Source organism: Bombus terrestris, chromosome 10, assembly GCF_910591885.1.
Source record: "Bombus terrestris chromosome 10, iyBomTerr1.2, whole genome shotgun sequence".
NCBI lineage: Eukaryota > Metazoa > Arthropoda > Insecta > Hymenoptera > Apidae > Bombus > Bombus terrestris.
The window spans coordinates 8,037,132-8,064,631 of NC_063278.1; the positions used below are offsets into that span (position 1 = coordinate 8,037,132).

Sequence of the window (27,500 nt, forward strand, 5' to 3'; positions counted from 1 at the left end):
AACGATCTCTTTCTTCCTCACATTCTTTATTCAAATTATACGAAATGTAACGTGAAAAAAATCGTACAATATACATTTGTGCAGACCGATATTGTATTCGTTTTAGAGTACTAATAGAAACCGAACGCTTCGAAGGTAGTCAAAAGAAAAGAAAATGAAATTGTCAAGGGAGCATTATTAAAAATCTAGAAAACTCTTTACCATAACCACGGATCCAGTCTTTGACTGGATCGTGGTGCCATCTCTCGCGCTTGGTAACATGCCAGGGACGCGTGATACGCAAACTAATTAGTGGAGACTATGTCGTGACGATTAACAAAGTATCATAAAGAGTTTCACTGAATTCGCGACGACATATACCGATAATATTTTTCTTTTGTTTTTATGCCATATTTTTCTCTTATCTTCTGTATAATCAGTTTCGTAAAACCTTGAACATTCGGTCATTTACAAATTGGTCGAACCGTTTTAGTTGAATTTGCATTTAGAGAAGTCCATCTCAGGATGCTGTTCCATGAACCTGAAAAACAAAAATTTACGACATTTAGATCTTTAACATTAAGTTGATTTATAGCGAATTTGTGATTGTTATCTCGTACTTTTTGATTACATCCTGCTTCTTCTGTTCGTCGGACGTTGGCAGACCCAGTTCCTTCTGTCTCTGGTCGTACATCATCTTCTCCACCAGACCTCTGGTTTCACCGTCGAGATCGGAGAGTTTACTAGGCTCAGGATTCACTTTCTTCGTGCTGATCTCTGGGTCACAGACCACCACGTGCGCCCACCATTGCATTTTGTTCACCTGCGGAAAGAATAGTTGATTGCTGCTTTCAATTAACTGTTCGTTAAACAGAATCAGTGTTTAAAGAATCTCTGAATGTATTGGATTTATGTATAAAAGTTGAAAGTTAGAATATTTTCGAAGAACAACCATTTTAAGTTAGATCGATAATAAAAAAGTATCGAAACATACCGCGTTATTTACTTAAATTTGTTTTTGATAAAAATTGAAAGTTAACTTGTGCAAACAGAGAAGGCTGAATTTCGAATATAAAACAAACAAACCTCGAAAATAATCCAAAAAGTCCTACCTCACTCTTCATTAACTCGATAAACACAAAATCATCAATGAGATATCTATCGTGATTAACCAATTATCGAAGTACCAACAAACGCCACCGAATCCTGTCAATTAAAGATCAAGCAAACAGTTGCTTGTTAAATGGTCACGATTTAACCTTCGCCAAAATTTTTTATACATTGGCTTGATCATTCAGGGCCACGTCAAGTCAAACGAATTCTTTGCGTATTCGATACCATCGGACAGAATTCCCGCTAGCGCGATAGCATCGTCGAAATCCTCGTTTGGACAAGGTCGCGTGTCCAGGGTACCGAGGAACGAATGAAATTGGCATATTTATTCGCATCACTTACCTTCTCCAGGTTGATCAACAGCAGTTTTCCATCCTCGATCACCCAAGTGGATTCTTCCACTTTGACCTCGTGTGGAAAATCACCGTCGATGATCGGCGGCTGACCCTTGATGCCACAGGTCAGCCGCTTCTTCGTCAACGTCACGGCAACGTCCTTGGGCCTGGCCGAGAAGTTCACTTTCAGAGGTACTTTGATCTGGAATTAGACGATAATAAATGTTATTTCATTCATACGGAATGTGGCGCGAATCGGTCACCATGAGTTGGCAGATTTATTCGAACTAGTTATGATAGTTTCACAAATTAAAAAAAAGAAGAAGAAAAAAAAAGATTTCAAGGAGGCAGATTTTATTGATGTTAAATTACGAATTTATCGGTATAAAAAGATTCTGAAAGTACCTTTCTGCTACAAAGGAAATGAGGTGATCATGCATTTCTTAAGTGGCATTATGTACTTTTCTTTTTATGTTCTTAAATTATCTGGTTCTATGTTTTTGCGTTGGTTTTTCTTACGTCGTTTAAAAAGCGCAAGATGGCTGAGATTTCTTCTCGCCAATGTATAATTTCACGTTATATATAATTATAAACATTATATATAATGAACTTTACTTTGAAATATTATTAACAAATATTTCAAATATAAAAATTTATATATCTACATATGTTAGTCTCATTCATTTGACATTTTCAATTATTCCTTTCATAAATTATACTTTTATTATTTAATTATTATTAAAACGCAATTTATTATCAATGCCCTAAAAACTCTTTCTTTGTTTCTATCTTACAATCTATCACGAGAAAAGTCTATTATAGAGATTAAAATAATAATCAATCTTATTCCTATCAGATGAGGTCTAATTGAGCATGAAAATCTTTAACGACACAGCTCACGTATACCAATACAATCAGTGACTAGCTCTTTCCTTTCCAATCGATAAATCCAATAAAAAAATCGAGGTTCTTCGTTTAACCTCAAAGTAAACGATCTCCTCGACGTGCACAAACGACGTTCATCGAGTCTATCGTAACAATAGCGCGATTCATTTGATCGATGAAGGGATCGATCATGGTTCCGCACGGCTACCCTCTCAGTCCTTCTCGTGACTGCGATTTCATTGCGTATCATCGTGATCCACTTCTCCACCGTGGCCTTGGATTTCGGAAACCCAACGGTGCAGCCTTCGTGACGGACCTTGGGCAATTTAGAATCCAACGAACGAAATATACCGTATAAGGGGAGAAAAGAAGGGAGAAAGATCCCATAGTACGATAATAAAATTTACGCATTTCGCGAATTACTTTTTAATCACGCTTCTTTTTGCCCGACTCGCCATAATATCGATTACGGTGTTTGCGTATAATAATTTACTACATAATAATATGGTGATTTGGCGCATAAACTGTCGACGTTAAAAAGAATTGGGAGTTATCTGAACAAAAAGAGAGAGAAAAAAGAAGACAGTTCTACAATATATTTTAACGTAAAGTTTGTCTTTATGATTTGTTTTATTACCGTGTGCTTCAAACTCGTATCTTTTACCTTTGAACGAAGGTTTACGTATCGGTTTACGTACAGCAAGGAATTGGAATTAATCGGCTGTAATGAAAACGGATTCTTGGTTGATCAGCAGTCTGATTACTTTCATATTGTCTTAAGACCACTTAATAGAGTCGATGGAAAATGGGGTTAGTGGAAGTCGCTCACGAGAAGTATCATTACGAAAGGAAACTGCTATGAATGAAATCTGAATATGAAATCGCACGGCTCGTACTTTTACATCCAGAGTAATGAGTTGAATTAATCCGTCCATAAGGAATGCTTTGCCCCGTTCAAAAACAGACATAAGAAAGGAACATTCTTAAGGATCAAGCCGCCGCATTCGAGCAAGTGTTACATAATAGAACTTCTAACACAAAAGTAAGCTGTAACGAAATAGTAAAAAATAAGATTCCTAAGATTTTCAAGCTATTACACCTTCTTATAAAAATACTAAACTTTCTTCCAAAAGCTTTGCTGCAAAAAGAGAGAGAGGGAGAGAAACAAGTAATGAAACAAGTTTTCCAAGATACAAGTTATCATTTATCTCACAAATATTATACACTAAGACTACTTTGACGATTCAAGTCCCCAATTATAATTCCCATTAACCGTAAAACCTCCAAACTCTAAAAATAAATATCAAGAAATAACACAATGAGCAGCAGTTCATCGGTAAAACTTCATTCCATCGGCATTCCTCCCTATTTAATCATCTCCATAATCACACTCGTGAGAATCTGTTCTCTGGATGCAACGATCCATCGATGTGGGACGTCCTCGGGTGGCCAGCATCAGGAACAATTAAATCCACGAAGTTCCAAAATCCTAGATGATCCATCGTGCGTATCCCGTGTCGCAATTACAAGTATTCGAAAGAAAAAAGAAAATCAAGAGAAAGATCACGAACGACACATGGATTACGCGTCGTGGAATCATCATTATCATCATCGGCGTCATCCTCGCGTTAGACGTGTTCTTGGATTTCCAGCGTGACGACGCCGACGACCGCTGCGACGCTGAGCGTAGCTGAGAGCACCGGTGCGTGGAAACGGATCATGGCTACCGAGTTTGCGCGTTAACAAAGTGGAATATCATTACGATGGAACGACAGAGAGCATAACCGAGAGAAGAGGCTCGTGTCGCCGGAGATTATCCTCGATCTCTCAGCTGGCATTAACCAGACTGTGACACGAAAATTTGGATCGAGGTGGACAGACGAAAGAGAGAAAGAGAGGGGGGGGGGGATTCGTATTTTGCAACTGTTCTTTTCGTCACGATTCGCTCGTCAGCTTTTATGCAGCTGATAAGAGACTTTACATTTTCGGAGGAATATTGGCACGTGTGTACATTTTTTAAATTTGAGGATACTTTCGAAATACGTAAGAACGTCATATGTGTCATAGTGTGTCTATTTAATATATTTTACAGGAATTATGTGTCATGCATGTCATATTTATTATATCTCTCAGGAATTTCAAAACGTATTTCAATGTTACAAAAAAATATACAACTGTGAAAGGTAAAAAATGCCTCGCATGATTAAACTAATTCGCGAAATTTTGCAAATTCAATATTAATAAATATTTTTGGGTAATATTAACAAGTTTGATAATGAAACAAACGACAGTTTAGAAACAATTATCCGATTGTTCTATTTAATGAAAAATTATGAAATCGTAAGAAAGAAGTTGATAATTTCGAACTTTTAACTTGTCAATATACTAATACTATTAATTGGCAAAATATATATGATACATTTGTTTATAAAAAGGCCTTATATTTCTAAGAGCTTCTTACATTGAAAAATGAATCTCGTTTTGTACTCAAACCTTTCTCTAAACTACGATTACAATAATTCATCAGTTACTACACATCATTAGGCGTTCCTAAACAGAATGGTACTCTGATCGGGACTTCAGAACGATTTATAATATTTCTGGTGTTTTTAATCATAGCGTAACGATAAATATTCTTAAATCTTCGAGGAATTTTTATGTTAAAGAACTTTTTCAAAATATAGTTTTTAAACTTGAATCTTGAGAATTACGTAAGAGTGAATTTAGTAGCTTTTTCTGAATTCGCAATTTTTTTAGGAAGTTGATATTATCCTGCATTTAATAACAACCGCAGCCTTATCGCACATGGCAACCGGACGGATTTTACGATTTGGAAGAAAAGACTTGTTGCCATAGAGTAGATGGCTTTATGGAGAAATTAACAAGCGAACGTACAACTTCCTTCCTAAACGTCCACTCACGAAGATAAGATTAAGTTAATCAGTATATTACTCGAAGAAAAGGACCAGAAGGAATGCTACATCCGTTTCTTATAAAGCAGATACGTAAATTGTGGCAAAAATGGAAGCGTTTCAAAAGAAATACGGATTGTGAATTTAAAACTTGTCCTTTAGAAGACTGACGAGTCGAAAGTAAAGCAACCTTGGAAGACTAAGGGATGTACGTGAGCAAATTCACGTCTCACACCTCGTCGATGTAGCTCTAAGTAGCCTCTAAAATTCTATTCCTTCGAAATATATTTATGTCAATAAGTTTACGATCATTCCGTTTTCATAATCTGCCCGTAGACATTCAAGCAACTGTTGCATAAGAAGATACTACATTACATACAATTTAACCAAGTCTTATTTTAAATAATCTAATTAAACAACCATTACACAAGAATTCACCTGAAAAAAGTTCACATTATCATTACTAATCTTTATATCCATTACACAAAATTTATTCATGCCAGGTTAATAATTATGTATCTCTTCTCCATACACAATTTGAAGCAATCATTACACAAGAACGTATCTGAAAAGAGCTCACCTAGACGCTACAAATCTTTAGACCCATCAAGTGATCAACAGAGAGAAACAGCACACGAAAGCGTCAGAAAAACTTAATCAATTCAATTCGCGCTAACTGTAACAACCGCTCAAGAGATTACCGCCTATTTAACCAGATTCCTTATTATAATAACTCTGCTAACGCAACATCCTCTCAGACTCATTAACCCATTCCAATTATCTAGACTCCAGAGTATAATACCGATTTCCTCTCGATGCTATACAGGACGTTCCAGCTAAACAGCTACTCTGTTTATTTGAAATATCTTTGTTGTTAGAAACGACAAATGAAAGTATCGTATACTATTATAAGTGGATGTTTATGCATTTTTGGGAAATTTAAGGATGCAAAATTATATAAAATATCCAAAGCAAATTACTCAATATAATGTTTAATAGACGAAACAAATTTTTGTGTAGATTCTATTTCGCTAGGTATGTTCGTAAGAATATAAAACAGCATAAATATCCATAGTATAATTATAAATATGAAAGACTCAAGGTTGCAAACGCATGTCCTAGTATGGTGGCAATGATTTGCTACGTGCATGGAGCTATAGAGGAAATCTAAAGATCAATTTTGTCATAATAACTGAGAATCACAGTAATGCAGGTCAAGACTGGGAATTCGAATTTAATCACGTATTTGCACTTGCAAAAATAACACGCCTGCTTTCATAATAAGTTCATAATAACTTATATAATCAATTTTTATAATAACAAATGTAGAACGCTGTTTCATGAAAACCATAAATTGAGGTTGATTTATATCACTATAATTGCCAACCCCTTAGCCATGTCGCCTACTTCTTTTCAACTCTACGACGTATATAAGTAACATTTTTATTTCATATTTGAAGCAACGAAGAGATTTCAAGTGGACAAGATTGGTGAGACAGCCTGTATAATCACACTGCTCTCCGCTCATTTAATCGTCTCACACTGCGTCATTAGAGGCATCGTTTCCGTGATTTCCAGTCGTCGTTCGCATCGAAGTCATCTTCACTTTGTATGTACACTTGCGAAATCACCGTCTTCTTCTCCACCTGTGGCCGCGTGTTCGTACCCGTGTACGCACGCGTCATTATGTACGGTTATCGTTTACGATGGAACGTCGCCGACAATTTGCAACCGGGGTGGGAGGAGATCCTGCAATTTTCAATCGACGCTCCCTCGTGCCCATTATCCCCGCCGCTCTTGCGGCACGATCGTTTGTTCTTCGCGTTTTTCTGAACTTGTATCATCCGCGGATACCACCAGGTTGCATGTTACACGGCCACGGGTTTAATATAGAGATTGTTCTGACGTTGCGCAACGCAGATGTCAGTGAACGGTTCAACGGTGTCTCGGAACGTTTAATGGGAGTTCATGGCGAGGGTAATTGAAGCGTTAGGGTATCGGGGAATGCGCGCGATCGGATCAGATAGCTGGCAGTCGAGGGAAAGCACGCTTGATCTGCGATTCGATGTACGTTTTTCTAATGAATCGAGGAAAAATGTCATTTATTCGGCAGGGGAGATTAATTGACGTTGCAAGCATTCCAAGTACCCTTGATTTTAGGTGATTGGGAAAATTTGTTAAACGCTTGATTAGCTGCCAATGTTAGGGAAAAATTGTTCTGAAAACGAACGTTGGAATAATAAATTTGTAACTTGGAATTTGAAAGCTATATTCTTGAATCCTAAAGCTTCAATTCATATCTGTGAATTCTAACATGTAGATTTAATCATTTGAATCAATATTTTTGGATTTGAATGTTTTTAATTTCAATTTGTAAACTTGATGTTTTCGATGCAAATATTTGAAATTTCAGTCTTCCGGTTACTTCTGAATTTAAATATCTGAAATCAAACGTTCGAAATTCGATTCCCGCAATTTCAATTTCTATCTGTTATTCTGACTTTAAATGATCGAACCTATGGAAACAACAAATTAAAATTGAATTGAAATCCGCAAGAGAGATTGCAGCATTGCGGCGTAAAAACTGGATGGAAATAAGCAGCGAAACCCGGACGGATTTAATCTGATTCGTCAATCAGCACGGGAAACGATGTTCACGAGGACGAACGGACGTATCGCTGGAACAATGAATTCCTTCTGTGGCGAAAACAATTAAGGGGCAACGGTGTGTCAGAGTTTGCCGCGGTTCTGTAACGTAGCCTTGAATTTGAAAGAACAAAAGGATGGATTACGCTAACTAAATGACACGATATGAGAACGTTAGGTGGCTGCGCTTTTGTTTCCCTTTGCAAACGATTCACCTACTCTATGATATTAAATTGAAAATACAAATCAGTCGGATCGATTCTCTTTCGAAACTGTCAATTACATTCTACAGATGAGATTTGTACCATATAAAAAAGAAATATTCGATTAAAATTACGATATAGCAGAATCGTATTTATCTGAATGTATCGTCGAACAAACAGCTTCAATAATAATTCACTAATTTTCCCTTTATCTATAATTTTTAATTCATACGTTATAATTCAAATGTCACTTTTAGAAGCTACTTATAATCTGAATGTATTTTTATATTTTTGTAACCGTAGACATATTTCTATCAAATTAATGTAGAAAATAACAGAATGTGTTTTGTTAAAGCCGGACAAAATCGAATCCAGTTCAACATAGAATTGCAAGGGTAATTGAGTACTAATTGAAATTTCGTTCCAATAATGCACTTCTACTGCATATTTCGTTCTCAACTCATTATACAAGGTGTGAATTTACTTTCGAATTCTTGTAAATGACCACCGTGCCAAAAGAATTCCATAGAGGAAAATTAACAGGTATTCGCGTTTCCTTCTTTTGAACGTCGTGAGAGAGAAAGAGTACAATGAAACGTGTTTAACGATACTGCATGCTGCGTGAGTTTCAAGAGGAATTTGTTTCCTGTGTCCATATAGTAATCAGGCTTGCGGTTTTCGCCGTGACAGATCGAACACGCGTTACAACATGTATAAGGTATCCATTGGCGAACATTTCATTGAATAAGCAACTTTCTCTGGTCTGTTGACTGTCTACGCAGATAACTTTACTCCTTGGGCAATACAACGCGCTTTCTACTCGAACAGTTAAATTCCTACAAACATCAATAATCTCTCCTGAACTAATCTCATTACGAAGTTGACTTGCTACAATTTTTATCCTTTGTTTCTATTATTGATATCGAATAACCTAATCATAGTCATTTTTAGCTCCCAGGTTTCAAATAGAAGCGAATTAATTTTTTGTTCACAAACAAAAATTATTTGTCTCTTTATTATACGTTTATCAAAACCGATTTATCCGATAGATGTATAAACCAACCATAAGTGTTTATCCTACAATCAAGCTATTCCACTGATACAAAGTTTAAAATTTTTCGTTCAGAAAAACCTTCCAGGAGAAAATCATTTATCTGGAAATTCTGTTTCATCGGTGACCTTATTTATAACACGTAACTGGCTGACCCATGATGCGTCACATAACTCGTCATCATTACAGGGCCGAAGGCTAGTTTCTCGGAGAGCTTCGTAACTTTAGACAAAGTCACGCAACGGATCAACGAAACTTTCATCGTAGGTTCGTTCAACGGCCCAGTGGATTGAAGGTTGCAGCGCGTGGAACCGATTTATTTGGTGTCTTCGCCAAAATCCTTGGTAATCAAGAATTGACGTTGCTACCCGCTTACGAATTGTTGCTCAATCGAATAGTTTTCTCGTTACTCATTACGCCGAATAACGTGTCAAAAATCACGATCGTCGTGACATAGAACCCTTTACAGATCAAAGATCATATTTTCCTGTCGGTATCTGGCAAATGATCGTCACTCGCCAACGAAACTTGTTCGACGATTTATAATATTTTTCTGTACGAAAAATGGACGTGACTTGTACCATTAATAGTTCATTTGTGATACTTAAATTGATAATTTCATGAAAAGATTTCATATAGATCGAGTCGATAAAGTATATAGATTTGTCTCTAAAATCGTATTTGGCCTAGGCAAAATGAAAGAAAATGTGTAATTTTGTAATTTATGCTTTTTAGAATTGTCATTTGAAATCTCATGAATAATACATTTATAATCCAAGTACTTTATGTAAAATCCAATGTAAAGCCATATAACACTTTTTGGAATGTTTTCTTTCCTTTTGAGTTTAATAACAGGAATTCAATAACAATTCGCCGAGTCACGTACGACTGGAAGTTCCATTCAACGTCAGAAGCTTCTGGTCACTATTTCGAGGAGGTGTTCGACGTTAGACTTGGATCGATTAGGTCGAACCAAGGCTGATGGTGCAGGTTTAATATTCATGCCGCGGGTACACGGTCAATGAGTAGTACTACGTTTAGATACAGCGTTAAAAAGGCATTGACATAGTAACGCGAGCGCCTTAAAGGCTGATACAATTGAACATCAATGATCTAGCGTTCTTATTATATTATGTATACTCGTTTATATTTATAAATTTCCTTTCCAATCACGATCGAATAAACGATTTCTCTCATAGAGAATCGTTTTTGCTGTTTGACGAATGAGGTCGAGACATACTAATAACGTACCTATCTTATTAACATGTATAATATTTGCAAACGATGATGTACTTCAACACGAAACCATAATATTAGTCTTCTAACAGATAGAAACGATTAAACTTAATACTTTACAGTACTCTTTCTTTCTAGGAATCGTTTAAGCATTCGTCACAAGAAACTGTTCGTGTTTAATGATACCACGTATGAATTAAATTAGGCTCATTTATTTATTATAGTCGAGTATGAGTATCATATGAAGTTATACATATAAAGCCTGTATATTAATGTCTTTTAAATCTTATTTTAATTACTCATGTTTAATGATTTTCATAAAAATATGAATTTATATAAAAATCCACACTCTACTGATAATAAATTTACACCGATGCTTTCTAACAGAAAAAAAGTAATTTACGACTAAAGAATGTACCACGTGTCCATTAGACATAAATCTAATTACATTCAATCCAACCGAAAAGAATCGATCCAAGGGTCGACACTGCGTCGAATGCGAAACGAAAGGCATCGGTCAGAAAGTTTCCAATTTTTTCCCAACCTTTTTCACGGCGGCGATTGTTCGTCCGCTCGAGCAACCTTTGATCCGCAAGGACGCGATTTCCTTCCTTTCAACGTCCGATTACTTCACGCGAATAAATCACAATAAATAGCTTGTCGCGGGCGAACAAATCGCGGCCGACGACAAAAACGACCATCCACCGCTTTCGACGTTAATTGGATCATTATACCGATACAAACTACTTACGGCGGTCTTTCGATTGATATCGAACGATCTTTATATATAGACGAGCCTGATTATTAATCCTGACGTACACATGATGCTGATACTTGAAGCTCTTTGTGCTATACGATGTTCGATCATGCGTATAGACGATCGAAGAAAGAGAGTTTCTTTCACGGAAGAAGTCAAAGAGATGAAAAGCAAGAGAGAACAATAAGAGTCGATATTATCTCGGGCGACGATTCTCTTTATCAATAGGATCGTTAGATCCCATTCCATTCAAGGTCAGCAGACTGTTCTCGAACGATGAAGTGCATTTACATTTATCGGGATGATCGTTTCTGCATTCTCACGCTCGATAACGAAATCGCATGGCGCATCGCGCGCACAATGTTGCACTCTACGTGCAACACGCTTTACATTTCGTTGCTCGTGACTCTGGTAGAGTAGTAGTGCTGTATTGTTGTATTTTATGGCGCTACGATCTTCTTGCGGAATAATTTACCAAGTAATGGTAGCGGTGAATTGTAGATCGTAAAGTAAATCGCGTATTTCTCTTCTATGTATTTACGATTTCATGTCGAACAGGATAATTGTAGTGATTTGTAATTTCTAATATTTCTCAGAAATCAAAGATCGTTTGTAGCATTGCATTTAGTTTATTAGCAAAGTTGATGTTGTTATAGGAGATTTATTAGTATTGATATTATTACTTGTGCCTTGTAAAATTTCGTTGATAATATCCCAATATTAAAAATTGTGCAAGAGAACTCCAGAAATTGTAGCACAAGCAAGTTATTATTAGAATCTTGTAATTTCGCGACCGACAACGATATTTCGTGAACGAAACTACTGAATTCAGTGACTCACGAAAAATTTACAAGCCTATCTAGCTTTGTCTGTGTGAAACTTTCGATTTCGTTAATTGTGTCGTAAAAACGAGCGAAATTGGGAGATAAATTGGTCCAGGTGTCAGACCTAGCGAAGATAAATTAAGTATATAGTAAAAATTGAGATAAAGGCAATTTTTCAGTGAAACGTATATGGAAAAAGATCGTAGTACATAAAACTGATTTCTTATTGAAATCACACAAGAGTATAAATTATATAAGATGTCGTTTCGAAGAAATGAGCACCCTAATAAATCTATTCGGCGCATATTTATATATCGATAAGTACTACTAGCTTCCCGATATTCGATATTTCACTATGCCATTAAACTATTACCTAATAACAATTTGTCAAGTCACACCCTTTTGAAACTTTGTTAAATCCACTGACCTCGTATATATCACGAAGAATGACATGAATTTAAAAACCGCGAAACAGAGTCGTACTTATGCGAATATTCATAGCTATTCTCAAAGCTATTTTCTCGCGAAGCTCATGCACGCCAATCATAATTCATCTCACATTTTCAGCGTGATATCATGTAAAGGATCGTTCATAATGGATTGTCGTGTCTCTCAAGAATTCGATACCTGTGTCTCATAAAAGAGCGGCCACTGATTTACAAGCTGACAGCGGAATACTTAATTTCGAGTAGTTAAATTTTTAAGGATGGCCGTCGGAGGTGACGGTGAAAAGATAAAATAACGTTTCGGAGATCGATCGAAGCCTGTTATCTTTCGACCTGTTGTTCAAACACTCGAATTTATGTTCTAAAAAGAAGAAGAAGAAGAAGAAGAAAAAAAAAGAAGGATTCACGTCCAACAATTCATTCAAAATTCATGACACAAATGTCTGCAGGTACCTCGCGTATTATTGGACGTTTATATGGTACTTACGTTCAAATTTCGTTGTAATTATTATTCGCTTAATTGTCGGATCGAATCGAGCAACCGTTTTGTAGGCGATGACATCAGCAGCAACTGCTTTACAAAATCACTGGAACCATAAAACTCGCGGGTTGCAAAAGCGATTGCATATAGCATTCCGGACTCTAATTAAAGAACAAATCGTTAAAACAATGTTGATGTACTTAACAAGAAAACATTTCTAAGACAAAAACTACATACGGTATAATGAATTGGAAATATAGACAACTTTATCTTATCTATAAATGAAAAAACCGTGTTCCAATCTAATCCATTATTATGTATATAATTATTATTATGTTATTATTTATATTATATTATATATTATATTATGTGTTATATTATGTTATATTAATCCATTATTATGTACGTATATAAGTATTATCTACTTATTTACCTACCAATTTGTATTCACGTTTTGTATATATATGTTTTCTAATTCGAATAGCACCAAACAATACATCTATACCAATTAATAGCTTCTAATCTTTGGGCCATTATGAGAAGATATTGTTAACTGGGATTCCTTTTCCCATAAGCAAACAAATTTCTGATTATAAGGCGTCAACACTTTGATCAGCAAGATAATTATAGTCGTAGTTCTTTCGAGCGTTTGTTGGGAAAAGCAACGAAAAATCAATGGCCCCGAGTTAGTCCTTCTTCCAGAACAAAAATACAGGCACAAAGAACTCTGTTGTACAATAATGCGAACACTTGGACAATAAATATTAATTATAGCAATATACTAATATGATAATTGCAAACGCGTTTCTCATGACTTTACAAAATTTCTAATCGTTAATGCTGCTTTATTCGAACGTATCCAAGTTTCTTTCAGCCGTTCGACATCATTTCGACAAAGACGTACGGTCACACAAAGAAGTATAGGTGGCAAGGGCAGGGGAGTAAAAGCGAGTATAAAACGAAGAGGACAGGGAAGATCGATGAGCCTCCGCGGCTCCGCGTTACACAGGTGCACTACGTGCGCAGGTGAACTGTGGTGATTCTACGAAAGCACGTGCACGATACTAAACAGATGAGAGAGGTATATAGAGGGACGAGAAGAGATACGAGGCCCAGATAGAAGTGGCGCGTGCGCCTATGCATCCGGCTTAAGAAAACTTCAGACACGTCGATTCAGTGGGAAAAACGCGAGGTCTTTATGTAACCGGTTCGGACACGTGAAGTTTAAGAAGCTCCCATATCCGAACGATACGAATAAAAGCGTCTAGGGTCTAATGGTGTCAGATGGTGTGTTTCGCCGTTGTGCCCTGAAAAGGCGAGCAACACACGTGTTTCACGCGGGTACGATGACGAGCGTTTTGTAATTTTGTTAATCGTTCGAGCGAGCCATAGCGATTAAGTAATGATGGAAAGCCCGGTTGCAAAGAGCAAGCCGAGCGAGCGCTACGATTTTTGTTAGATGCGCCTCGATAGGCATCTTCTGACTGGAATCGGTGGCCTTCGCGATTCTTCGATAGTTTCGGTGAGTAAGAGAACGCAATTTTGTAAGGTTTCGTGTCCCTTTTTTTCTCTTTTTTCAGTAATTTCACTGGAATTTTGTTTTTTAGGGTTTCGTGTAAGATATTTCTCTTTTCGATTGGGATATTAGCGATTTACCTTGCGGTAGATTATTCTGAAAATCTGAAGTACATAAGTATATCTGAAATTGGGTCAACCTATTTTCTACAGCTATCTAAATGATCTCTTATTTGTACTTATGTTTATCTAGAATTATACATGTATACACTAAAGTGAAGACTTAGGATTTTAGCATTTTCAATCACATAATAATTCATGTTCTAGGTAAGACATTCGGTGGATCATTTGAGCCATTCAAAGGACAAGTTCATTAATTCATAAATGTTAATTACATCTTGCCGAAGGAAACTGTATTTCGGATGTAAATTTACTATTTTTATATTTATCATTTCTATATTTTTAACAAATTTATAAATGCAATAAATCTATTATTTTTTGCCAGGTTTAGTAGTCCTACTGTAAATTTTACCAGAATAGCGTATAATTTCCTACAAATCGAACGATTAACCTTGACAAAGTCAGCCACTTCAGCTTCTGTGCGTGTCCCATTTACTAAATATATACTCTATACTACCATCGAAATACATAAAATTTAATGAAATCCATCCATGATTTCACAACTACCAAACATTTGCCGCAACCAATCAAGCGTGCCTATACTGTTGAATGGGGGTGTAAATAAGAGAGATTAAAACCATCATGTTCTCACCCAAGAAACACTATCACAGAAGAGATAAATACTAAAAGATCGTTGAAAGCACCATTCGAGGATGCCAATCGGCGCGTAAACACGATCGAGAGTGATCAAGCAGTTTTTCACGCGAGATCGTTGGATTTATCGATGATCGGCGAGCGTCGACGAGGACGCGGTTGCAACGTTTGACGTTAATCGATGGAAACTTTATAGCCAGGCGATATATTAGCGGAGAAGGCAGGTGTTGGTGTCGATCGGTCGGCGAAACCGTGTGGTAGCGGTTCGCCGGCAAAAATTCCAGAGGTCCGGGACCGGTTCCTCCCAAAAAATTGGCGCCGAGCGGACCATGTTTCGGGTCAAAGAACGACCTTGCCTCTCCGTGCCCCGTTCGTCGCTCGTGTGTGTTCCCCACGTACTTTTTCGCGTCCTCGTGCCCCACCGCCGTAATACATCGTGGTTTCGCATCGCCACCTCGACGCCAGTGGCGTAATATTACACGATCGTTCGAAATAAAAGGAAGAACAGAAAAAAAGCAACATAGCAGAGAAAACATGAAAACAGAAATAGTTAATCGCTGGAATCCGGTGGCGCTTGGAAGTTTACAGAGTCTCGAATTCCTCCCGATTTTCTGTACGATTGCCCGCAGCATTGTATTTATTATCGCGAAGATCAGAAACAAGCGTAAAATAGCGACTACTGTCTTACAGAAACTGCATATGTTCTTACAAAAAGTATCAATGGTATATGTAATAATGAATGTTTTAATATTGTTGCTTACCGTGTAACTTGCGACGATAGTATTATTTAGAAAGTGATAATTCAATTTTAAATACGAGTACTTAAATTGTCGCGACTTATAACAGCGAATATATTAATAGTGAGTGTGAAATTGGAAATTGGTCAAATATTTCACTAACCAAATGGGTTACTGGGAAATAGCCGTTTGAAATTTGTACAACGTTGCAGCGTGAAGTAGGTTTCTCATAGCGGAGCCTATAGAAGCTTATATAGATTCAGAGAGTCAGCACGAACAATGAACGTGTGCACGGCGTCTGCATCTGTTCGAGAAAGTGCAAGCGTTTTGTAATCCCGCGTAATTTTACGAGGACAGAGGCTCGCGGCTGATGCGATTCGACTTGCTGGCCATCTGTCTACGCGGCGAGATTTTGTTATAGCGAGTGTTTTACGCGGCCCCTTGCGCCATAGTAATACCGTGAAAAATCGTGATATTAAGGTTATTCAGTCCGAGTAATTAATCATATTTTGAACGTACGAATATTGCACTTAAAACGAGACTGATTGCCCAAGAATAGAATAATTAATGTTTTCCCAGGGCGATTATTTAGTACCTTTCGTCGCTACCGATCACCGTTAAACGTAAGACACCGTCAAACAAAACGAACGTTTCGGGTGACAATAAGGAAACTCGATCGCATCGATACACGTGCTCTTTAGTTGCCATTGTGACGAGATACAAACAACCAAAGGAGCTTTTTTTCGTTACCGCGTTACGCCAGTGGCTGATACACTTATTGAGTACGCGATCGGTGGCGTGCAACCGCGCATGCGCATGATCGCCGCAGAGTTGCGCACAAGCGAACGCGCGAACCGCGCACAACAAGGCAATTGCGCAACTCGCCACTCGACGATAGGGGGACAAGGGGGCGAAGAGCGCCGATCGGTGGCGCGGCCGCCAAAAGTGAAATCGAGAGGTGGAACACAGGACGAAACGGAGGGGAATCGCCGGCAGCTGTTAAATGAAAACATAGGATTAAGGGTAAACCGGGAGCTAGAGAGAGGCGAGCCATTATGCATGGTCGAGATAGTGGATATCTTGTCAATTTTGCTCCCTTTCGATGTACTATTGCTCGCCAAATATTTGAACAAGAAGTATTTGAACGCTTATCATAATGAGAGTTTAAGTATACAATGTATGTATTATATAAGACATTTTGAAACTTCATTAGTGCTAGTAATAAATCACGTCTACCGAGATTATATTGGTAGAGTTTAAATCCAATTTGAAAATGTATACAGGAGATACAAACTAAGAAAATGATGAAACAGTAGCTATAAAAAGTATTAACACATTACTGTATTTATTATAGCATTTACATATTAATTAGTTGGATTCAAGTATATTACATTTCGTATCATGTAGTAGCACTTTCATATGGTTACAAAAACTTGATACTATGAAAATCAAATAAATAACCTGATAAGAAGACGTCTCATTGAAAATTAAAGATATGTGCCAATACTTTTTGGAGCCACTGCATATAATGTACTTAACTAGCAGCATATTTGCAGTCTTTATTACAGTCAGATAGTCAGTTGGCCGTTTTCATTTAACCTTCATATTTTTCATGATGCTGTTTTTTTAAATAACAAAGGAGATCTTACTAAGTAATAAAACAGTTAACCATCTGGCGATTCGTTGCGCAACTACGTATGGAGATACTTTGACTATCGAAACAGAAACAACGCGAGCGATTGACATTATCGACGCTTAGAATCGCAGAGAATGGTTCGAGTTGCTAAAGGACCACCCATGCAAGAGGTATACGTATGCAAAAATTACGCTCATGCGGGCACTGCCTAACGATTCGACTGCGATATTTTGCGTAATTTATTTCGCGGTCTCTTGCATTGGAAGAAATCCACTTTTCTCTTATTTACAGTTTTAACTTGTAATTTATACGCGCCTTTTCACCACGTGTACATTTTAGATTATAGCGGATAACAAAGTCTCTGTCATTGTGAATACTTGTACTGATCCTCGTGTATTTCATTTCTCATCGCACACAGTTTTTACGCAATTGTCCTCTTTATTACTTAATAAGTACTGAATTTATAGTTATTTCGTTATTATCTGCAAAACATAGGGCAAACTCGAGTTCCTATAAATATCTGAAGTGTAATCTGTCTTTGAAAATCCACTTCCTGAATTCTATTTCATTTAAATTTTCTTTTTAAATCTGGTTACTATAACTTTCACTCTATATTTGTCTCTACCCATATGATGCGCAATTTTATAAGGATATTTCAAACATGGAAAAGCGATATAAACGTTACTAAAAAAATCTTGCCTCATAGAAGCAAACATATTGCACATTTGACTGTGGCATAAGAAATGCAATTAATTCACACATTAATGCGACCCTAGACTAGCGTTATGGGATCAGAATGTTAGGAAGACATTAATTCGCATTGTTTCCAGGATTTCCATTATGCAAAGCGTCCATCAGTGCAATTTTGTGCGGCATTCCTTGACACGAATGCGCATGGAAACGCACGCGTGCGCGCCGCACAGAGAGCACGATAAATTTTTAGATAGACTTTAATCGCGCCGTTGCGTTGACTGGATACGCGGTGAAATATCGCCGTTACGTGCGACTCGTCGTAATTAAATACATAATAATTCCTTGGACGTTGAGAGGATCGACGATTACCGTGGTTGGTGCGCACGCTGATTCCTCGAGCGTACATAAGCGGAATGCATCGATCGATTCAGAGTGGAGTCTGACTTCGCCTCGACGCGGTGTGTGCACCGTTATGGCAACTACGGCTGTCATTCGTCCGAGTCTCGACCGAATCAAGAATCGCTTTGCGTGGAAACTATTGTTTCCAGTTGAGAAATAGCAAATCTCGTCCAACTTGGTTAGCACAAGTGCCAGCTGCTAGCCCTATGTTTGGTTCTATCGACAATTACTTGTACTTTTTATTTGGTTTGAAGCCTCCAAGATTAATTCAATCTATTAGAATAGGATTACTTTAGTGGACTGTAATTTTCGTCATTATTATAATTGAAGGACTGGAGGGGGAAGACATGTGTCTAGATTTTTAATTCGAAGGAACTGTGGATAAAATTACCATTTAGTACAGAAGTCTGTATACTGTCAAATATTAAAATATTTTTTTATTTATAACCACAAAAACATAGAAATCCTCCGGAAAATTCTTGAGATAAATTATATTCTAATTCTTATACACTTCTCGGAGCAATTGAATTCTATTGAATCAACCGAATAAATAAAAGCGAAGAAACTCAATAGGCTGGATAGATCAACATATTATTTGTACGATGTTAAGATAAAAATTGACTTCAAGGGAATAATTAAAGAAAGGATGTGTAAGCATTAATCAAATCCTTTTGTGCAGTATATATATTCTATTCGTTTTCAAAAAAGGATGTATTTATACCACTTTTGTATTGAGTCCTTCGATACTATTGACCAATTCAATATACAATCTTCGATTGCAACATCCATTGTAACAAAGGTCAAATATCTTCAATAACAATTTCAATTCAATCAATCTCATCTGAGAGACTCATCTGAGCCTGATCTAATGTGTTTTGAAATTATCTCAGCTCGAAATTATCGAAAGAAAATTTAGTTTGCTTAAGGAAAGTATTATTAACGAGCGATGAATCATATATAATAATTACCAAAGGGCAATCATATTTCAATCCATTGCACAACGATCGATACAACGAAACGATTCTCATGTAGCAGCTGCTTAAAAGCAATTTCATGTCTTCTCAAACGTTCTATTCCCCCATAGCCGACCGCGTTATGAGCAGCCGCTTGTCCATCTCGATTGTTGCGCCAGACTCGCGCATCTACTACTTGGGTCCCTGTCATTGACATCGGCAATCATTATCATCATCCTCATTACATTTGCGACGAGTACCACCGATTGATTCCAGTTATTACAAGCATCGATCCACCAACGATGATCCTTCCTTGCGAATGGGGAACCCGCGGCAAACCTGGGTTAATCGACGATAATGTGGCTTTCGATTGGGAAACACAGCTTTGATCCAGGTCAACGACTATCGCGCGCTTTGATCGTGCATGGGGCGATCCTTTATTGAAATCGTTAGGAGGTTTATTAAGTCAACATTTGTTGAAAATGTTAGGTAACTGGTAGAAATCTCTTGGAAATCTACGAATTCCATACATTTCTTTCATAAATGATATTTGCAAAATAAATATTCCCTCTCTTCTGAATAAGTGTTAGGGTAAAATTAATGAAATTTCCTGGAAATAAAAGATCGACATCTTTCTCATGAGAGGTTTAAAGATTTATTAGCGGCAGATAGAGAAATATTTAAAATTGGTATTTGGTTAAAATCAGAGGTACTAAGTATACTGAGATTTTTTAGAGAATCGCGAAGAGTCGGGAATTAGCCAATCGATATTGCGAATCGGTTGAATCGAGATCGTCGATCCGACTCGATGAACGCCTTTCACGCACAGGTTACTCAACCGAAATCGTTACAATTTCTTTATCCATCCGGAAACCGCAACTCCGCGCCGCCTAAGTAATACTCGCCGCCTCTGTTTTCGATGAGTTAAACACCAGTTAAACCTGTTGAAGACTTGCTGTTCGTGATACGGATTGGATTTCTATCTTTGTATAACATTGTATAATATTTTATTCTTCTCAGTTGAATTATTCATTAACTGGTTAACCGAACAAGACGAGTTAACTCATTATTCGTTGTAACATGGTTAAAACGGTTAACAGATAGCATAGTTTAAGGTTAGAAGTAGGAGTTTCGATGTGTTTCTCACTTCCAGGAACAATTCACCTAATTTTGCAATCTATGAATCATAGACACTATCTTTCCACGTGTTGATTCTCCTTTCAATCCAGCTCTCGTTAACCTCCATCGTCGATAAATTCGTAAAAATTCCGCAATATCTTCTAGCTCATTTCCAAGAGGTCTAGGATGCTCAACAATGAACTTTCTAAATTCACACGTCGCTATTATAATCTTAAATACAACTATCTAAAACAATACATCGAAAAATAAGAAGAACGAAGTTGAAAAAATGAGTGGAAAGATGAGAAAGTGGCAGCGATCAAACTTACTCGTGCGTTACACTTGAGCTTCATTTTTTGCACATTCTCATCAAGCTACAGAATAATTATTCATCTATATCGGCGTAATGATTCCTCAGAAATTATGCAGATAAATCAACTGAAATTTGAAATCGAGCAAGTCTGAGCTATCGCCCGCTTGTTGCTACGCGAGAACAATAGCCAACACTCGATCTTGCGATGGTTCAGATTTGCTCTATTCCGGACTTCGATTAATTTTACTCATTTTTAACAGAAATAGTAGAATTCTTAAAGAATTGTTTCATAGATGGATCAATATCCGAAGAAGATGAAGATTAATTGTAACGCGTGGGTAAGTTTGACCTCTGCTACCTCTTCATCTTTGTGCTCAGTCCTTTCAACTTTCCCGTCACATCTCAGGCAAAAATGCCAATTTTTGTTCCTTGACAGATGTTCTTTAATGTCCTGCAAGAATTTTTCGTTTGCAAGAAGGTCGATAAGTGGCCAGCTTTTAACACCCCCCTGTTACTCATATTCAAACGTGCAAATATTAATTTCAAACTTTCTTCGGTCCGCCCACTGTATGTCAAATTTCTCAGTATCATAAAACTTTAGCAAATCGTAAACGGTACAAAGAAACCGAAGAATGACAAAGACTGAGACCGGTGGCTTGGATCACTAACATCCGAGGATCATTAACGTCTCTCTGGAGGATTCGCGAGAGTCTCTCCCCGTGAGGAAAAGTGACGCACTACTCGTGTTCGTGGTCGCAGATCGCTATTGGGAAATCACGCGACTTTGATCCGGCTCCGCTCGTTTTATCGCGTGTTCCCTCCTTCGGTTTGATGCCTAGGCTTCGACGAGGATACGCGCGCGCGTGTGCACAGTGACACTACCGTCGTCGGTGTCAAGGATTCCGAAGGATGAGCCTATACCGAGATTTATTGGGTTATTTGCGTATATGTTACAAGGCTACGAGCACCAAGTGACAACGGTGAATCCTGGACAGCTGATCTTCCGCTGCACGCCACCACCTCCTGCTTTTTGCTTATTCTCATAAAGGCACAATGTGCAGGCAAAACGTCATATTCCTCTTTATTCTGACAAGGAGCGTTTGATGCCATTTGCTTGCAATAGGTTTTCCATGACGTTAACGATTAACGGTTTTGCTCTCTGAAGAAGCTACTAATACGAGTTTCTACAGGTTGTTTATGACGTGACGTTTTATGGATGTGATATTTAAATTTTTTTTAGAAAGTAATAAAATAACGAGGAAGACGGAAGAGAAGCCTACGTTTCATGCGTCTGTGATACCAGGAACCTTTTGCACGAATGATTTATTAGTATGTATTAGTGAAAATTAGAAATTAACAGGCTACAGGTTATTGATTGTAGAAATTTTTCATCCAATTTTAAACCACGATGACTTGTCATTTGTAAAACTTCTAAAATTTCATGCTTTCTTCGTTACCATTATTGTAAGAGGGCAAAGAATAACCAGAAACTCGAACTTTTTACTGTTACTGTAAAAGAGTTGTAATTTGTGAATTTAGAAATTTTATTAATAATATTGCTTTAACTGTGCGCAAGAATCGGGCTTTCAGGAAAATACAGCCGACTTTTGGTGAGCAGGTTTGTTGTTTATCAAAAATATCAGAATTTGACTTTATTTGTATGAATTTCAAATTGAATAAAATACAGGATGCGGTTATGTTACTATAATTGAAAGGATATTAAAGCTCGCTTGAAATTTGCGATTAATTATTTCGTTCACGATAACATTCAATTATAATAACGATAAAGATGTTAAGATTTGCTTAAGGCTCTACAATTAGTCGTTTCGTACACGACAACGTTTAACTGAAATAACAAATAATACGAAAGAAAATGATTCGGCGAATCGATTAATTTGACGTAAACTAATTGTGTTTCGAGAATGCACAGTTGTTTGGTGTTCGTTTGGAGTTAGACGATCATTTCAAGTAAAAGTTACTTAATATCTGTATGCAAAGGGTACGCAGGTGATTAAACTCGGTTAATCGACTGTCCATTAACAGCATCGAACTTCTCCTGGATAAAGGATAGAAGTTTCCATGGTCGTCTACATTAGGCTAATCCGACAACTCTTAAACGCAAGGTGGAAATAAGAAATATGAATAAATTGCCATTTCTGTACTTCTTGTGTAAGCATCGGCGCGCTGATGATTAGATAATTTTTATTACGAAGTATATTATGTTGCAATTATTCTTGTCGCGATTTCTACCGAGGCCGTTTCTTAACATTACATAGTTTTAAACATAGTAATAAAAAAATTATATAAATTAACTCTTACAAGAAAAGATATTCGCGGAGAATATTAAGAAGTGAGAAAAAGAACAAGTTTCATGAACATGTACAGAAGAGTGACGATTAAAGCACTGATTGTTGAGAAAGACAAGTTAATTTGTTACACATTTTGTCAATTTTTTGTACATAATTCCTTATTTAGAAACCTCCTATTACTTTATACGTTGTCCTACTTCTGTTAATAATAAATTACATCACATTTACATATGTAAAGACTAAAATTGACATGAACTAAATTGAAGATCAATTGACTCAAATTGATTCCATGACTATAGAGAAGTTTCTACTTAAAAAGCAACCCAGCAAACGAGTTAAATATAGAACCAAACATTCCATTGAAGAGTCCAGGACTTAATTACAATCACTGGCCATTTTCGTTTTTACGTATCTAAAGCTACATAGAAATCCAAGGATTTCGTATTTCTTTGAAACGACCGCGTTTATCTTTCACCTGTCAACTTCTTAACAATCACGAGTTATCTACGAGCCGCTATGGAATTAAATTTTACAATAATAATCTCGTTTTTCCACGGTATAACGCGTCGACGATGTTGCAAACGTCCGTGTCGAAAGTAGCAATCGAGTGCATGGTCTAATTGCGCGATAATTGCCAGGATAACCTTGTCGTGTCGTGGCGTCCTTCCTATTTCTTCGTTTCACAATCCACTAGGTGGCCACGTACGAATTTCTTCTTCGAAGGGATTCCACCGTTTTGAACACTTCCTTATGGCGTAATGCCAGAAATTCTGGCCATTTTCCTTTCTTCAAGGCGTTCACCATTCCACAGAAACGAAATCATAGACGAAAGAAACTTGGTCGAAGGTGATGACCCCATCACGTCATGATTGACCTTACGAATCGTGATGTTTCGCAAGGTATAACACGAAATTATAAATGGATCAACTTTTGCTCGAGGAGTCAGGCCATGATCAATGCATAATTACCTCGATAAACGAGACAGCGAATTTGCATAATAATCGCACGACTAAAAGGCTCACTGAACTTTCGTTGTACACTCTATCTTTAATTGATCATCGCTCAAGTGATTTTTGACATCCTTTTAGTCGGTTTTCGCAGTATGGACTTCCTATGTGGGTCTAGAGGTTTGATCGACGAGGCTCCAGATATATAAATTTTGCATTCAAAGGATTTTCTGTCGTCCGATTAATTTTTAAGTCGATTCGAAGGTCTGAATTTTGGATGAACACATCCCACTGAACAAATTAAACTAAATACAAAAAAATGTTGAGTTGGTTGTTTAATATTTTTAACAACTGAATACTCGAATGATATTTTGTTATAGTAACACATGCCAAGTTGCATGTAAAGTATGTCAAGAAATTGGAACATCGATATTTCCACTTAAAATTTAAACTCATATCAACATCAACGTTACTCTGTGCTTCGTGTCTTATCATTCGCATAATTCCTACAATTCCTAACTTGTCCCAAATCCCAAAAATTCACGAACTTATCCACAAATTTTCGTGTTCAGTAATTACACCAATGACCCCGGTTTGCCGGCTGACCTTACCGGGAATGCTGTTTTAAATTCCTGCATTTCGCAATTGGCGGATGCTCGTAGCACGTTCCTCGTTCCTGGCCACGTATTAGGCAGAACCAGTCGTTTTTGACGCGCGGAACTCCGTATTTCAACCGCGTAGAAGCGTCTATCCATGATGGACGGAGAAAGAGAAAGAACAAGAGAGTGAAACACTCGTAAACACATAGAGGAAGAAGGATAGAGAGGTTGCTCGGGTCCGGTTGAACGAGACTCGCATACGGAAAACCAATGTCCCAATGTCACAACGATGATACGCTACCGCCCCCGCTCGCCTCCCGGAATAGTTTTTTTATCCGTTGCTTTGGCGGCCGCACGATGACAAGAAAAGGTTATGTAACGCGAGGCCTAAATACCAATCGACGTGTTCTGCCGGATGCACGGAGAGGAGATCTGCATCCAGATTGCAGATTGTCCCCATCGATTGATCGCGAGTGAATCGTTTGGCTGACGTAAGCAAAAGGAACGAGGTGAGACAGTTCGGACATCGGAGGTGTCGATTATCTGTGCGTGGAATTTTTACACGATGAATTAGAATTTGTTTATTCTAATGGTGTCGTGATGAAACTTCTAGTTGGAGAGCAGTGGGTCAAGTGGTAGGGGAGAGATTTTCTGGAAGCGATTAGACGTCATTGTAAATCTGTCCTTTGGATGAGTCTCTGTGTGATGGATTGAATTGATGTGATTTGTCAGTAGAGGCGATAAATATAGGTTTTGTGTTGGGATAAGATTTTTGTGATACAGTTTGTAGTACATACTACATAGTATATTTTTATACGCGTTTTGTTTATATCATATACCGTATAATTGATTATAATTTTCTTAAAGAATCCTTGATTCTTCAGCGCAAAATTGGGCCACAGATTCGCGACGACGAGTGGCGCCAACATTGCAAAACCGGTTAATTTAGAATTGTGTCCAGTGACCCATCGACCGAATGATTGATGTTCTATAAGAGAAACGGAGCCACGATATTCGGTATAACATGCAAACGAGGCTAGTGGAAGCGCCACCGGTCGATACCAGTTCAAATAAATGCAAAAGGCGGTCCATAGACGAAACAGGACATCTACTTGGCTGAGACAAGAATATCACGATAAAGGAAAGGCAGGTTTTAGGACCACTTCCATTTTAGGAGTTTAAATCCATGTCTTATACTTGATTTCAAAATTAGATCCGATCAAAAATTATTTACACCGGATGGATTTTTGATTAAGCGATGGAGAAAACAATCTACTATAAAAAAAAACGGGCATCTATAAGTTAGCAAATTATAATAACTCTCTACTTTAGATGAACAAATCAAGAAAACATTTTCCAAGTTGATTACTACCGAACTATCAAATAACTGACCATCTGTCTAAATTCTACCATTCCGCGCAGTCACGATCTATTAAAATATCTGTCAATACATCCAGCGTACGTTATACAGCGAATCACGTTCATTTAGCCAGTTGAATTTTAGATGAACTGATCTAGAAGAAAAATTCGCACAGTCAATCATTACCCGTTCCACTGCTCCAAACGATTGCAATCTAAACTTTCCTCCATAAAACATCAAGCAACACACCCCTCATAAATCAGCAAATCACACCGTATCAAACCCCGGTACTATTTCTCCGTGCTGTTTCACTTATCTCCCAATTAAAACAGCCTGTGGTACGATCAGTTCCACGCTCATGACCAAAACGTCTTAGAAACCCTTTCGAAAGGCGAGCACAAACACCGTCGATCCACGAGAGATCGTATCGAGAGTCCGATCCATCGAGTCGATCACCGGCGTTCCTATGTCGGAGGGAATAATTTCACGCTGAAAAGGCCCGTTAAAAGGCCGCCACGGGACCGTAATTTCCTGAACCCTGTGTGGAACGCGGCCGATACGCGAAGACCGAATCGAATTCGCGGCTCGTCCCTGAGAATCGTGGAACGAAGCATCGCGAGGCCGTCACTTTATTAAATTACATAGTCTTAAATAACGTAAAATGCCTCTCGCGGGCGATAATTCTCGGTCGAGAGCGGGCAAAGCGCGCGAGCTGGCACCGCTTGACAGGCAGCGCGCAATTGATATTGCGAAATCTTGCGAAATACATCCGCGGGGCTCCACGGGGTGAGAGGGGAGAAGGGATGAGAAGGTGGGGGAGTTTCTTCGTTTCCAGGCGATTTCGTGCGAAACAATTAGCGACGAACGAGAAGAGAGAAAAAGAAACGACACCCTTGGCCCCGCCGTTGATCCCTGTTGATTCTTCTCTCGCGCTGGTTAATCGCACACCGACTTTATGAGATTTCTGGGTGACAGTCGGTTGTTTCGTTCGTGTGGCCCATGGCCAGAGTAACGCACGAACCGTGAGTGTTTTTTGCTACGTGGATGGGACTCGTCGGTGTCAGGATGGTTTCCAGAGTTGTCTGAATGTTGGGAAATTTTACAGATGTTTGGACATGTTAAACGTGGTTGAACGAAGATTGACAGAGTTTGCGGTATACGCATATAATATCATGAACGTTATTTTTAAGATTAGCGGTGATATGGCGAATCATTGTTCTGATCATTCGGCTAGATTTTGAAGAACGTTCATCCAAAGTACTCGTACACTTAGAAAGA

At 37.9% G+C, this 27,500-nt stretch overlaps 1 protein-coding gene and 2 long non-coding RNA genes across 3 annotated transcripts in view; 1 reads left to right on the forward strand and 2 right to left on the reverse strand.

Moving 5' to 3' along the window:
* Positions 1-5: 5 nt before the first annotated feature.
* The window catches only part of LOC100642576 (nuclear migration protein nudC), a 103,149-nt gene continuing 75,654 nt past the window's right edge, over positions 6-27,500 (reverse strand). Inside the window, exons 5-7 of the mRNA XM_012312527.3 lie at positions 1,435-1,629; positions 600-802; positions 6-520 (exon numbers count right to left, since the gene is read on the reverse strand). Coding sequence (XP_012167917.1) covers positions 469-520; positions 600-802; positions 1,435-1,629 — 450 coding nt within the window. The 3' untranslated portion in view covers positions 6-468. The remainder of the gene's footprint in view (positions 521-599; positions 803-1,434; positions 1,630-27,500) is intronic.
* LOC125385833 lies at positions 13,660-15,028 on the forward strand. The gene is made up of 3 exons (XR_007225509.1): positions 13,660-14,390; positions 14,476-14,807; positions 14,889-15,028. It is a non-coding gene; the product is annotated as an uncharacterized LOC125385833 (long non-coding RNA).
* Positions 24,259-26,991, reverse strand: LOC125385835. Its single transcript, XR_007225512.1, has 2 exons — positions 26,472-26,991; positions 24,259-26,376 (listed from the first exon to the last, which is right to left on the reverse strand). It is a non-coding gene; the product is annotated as an uncharacterized LOC125385835 (long non-coding RNA).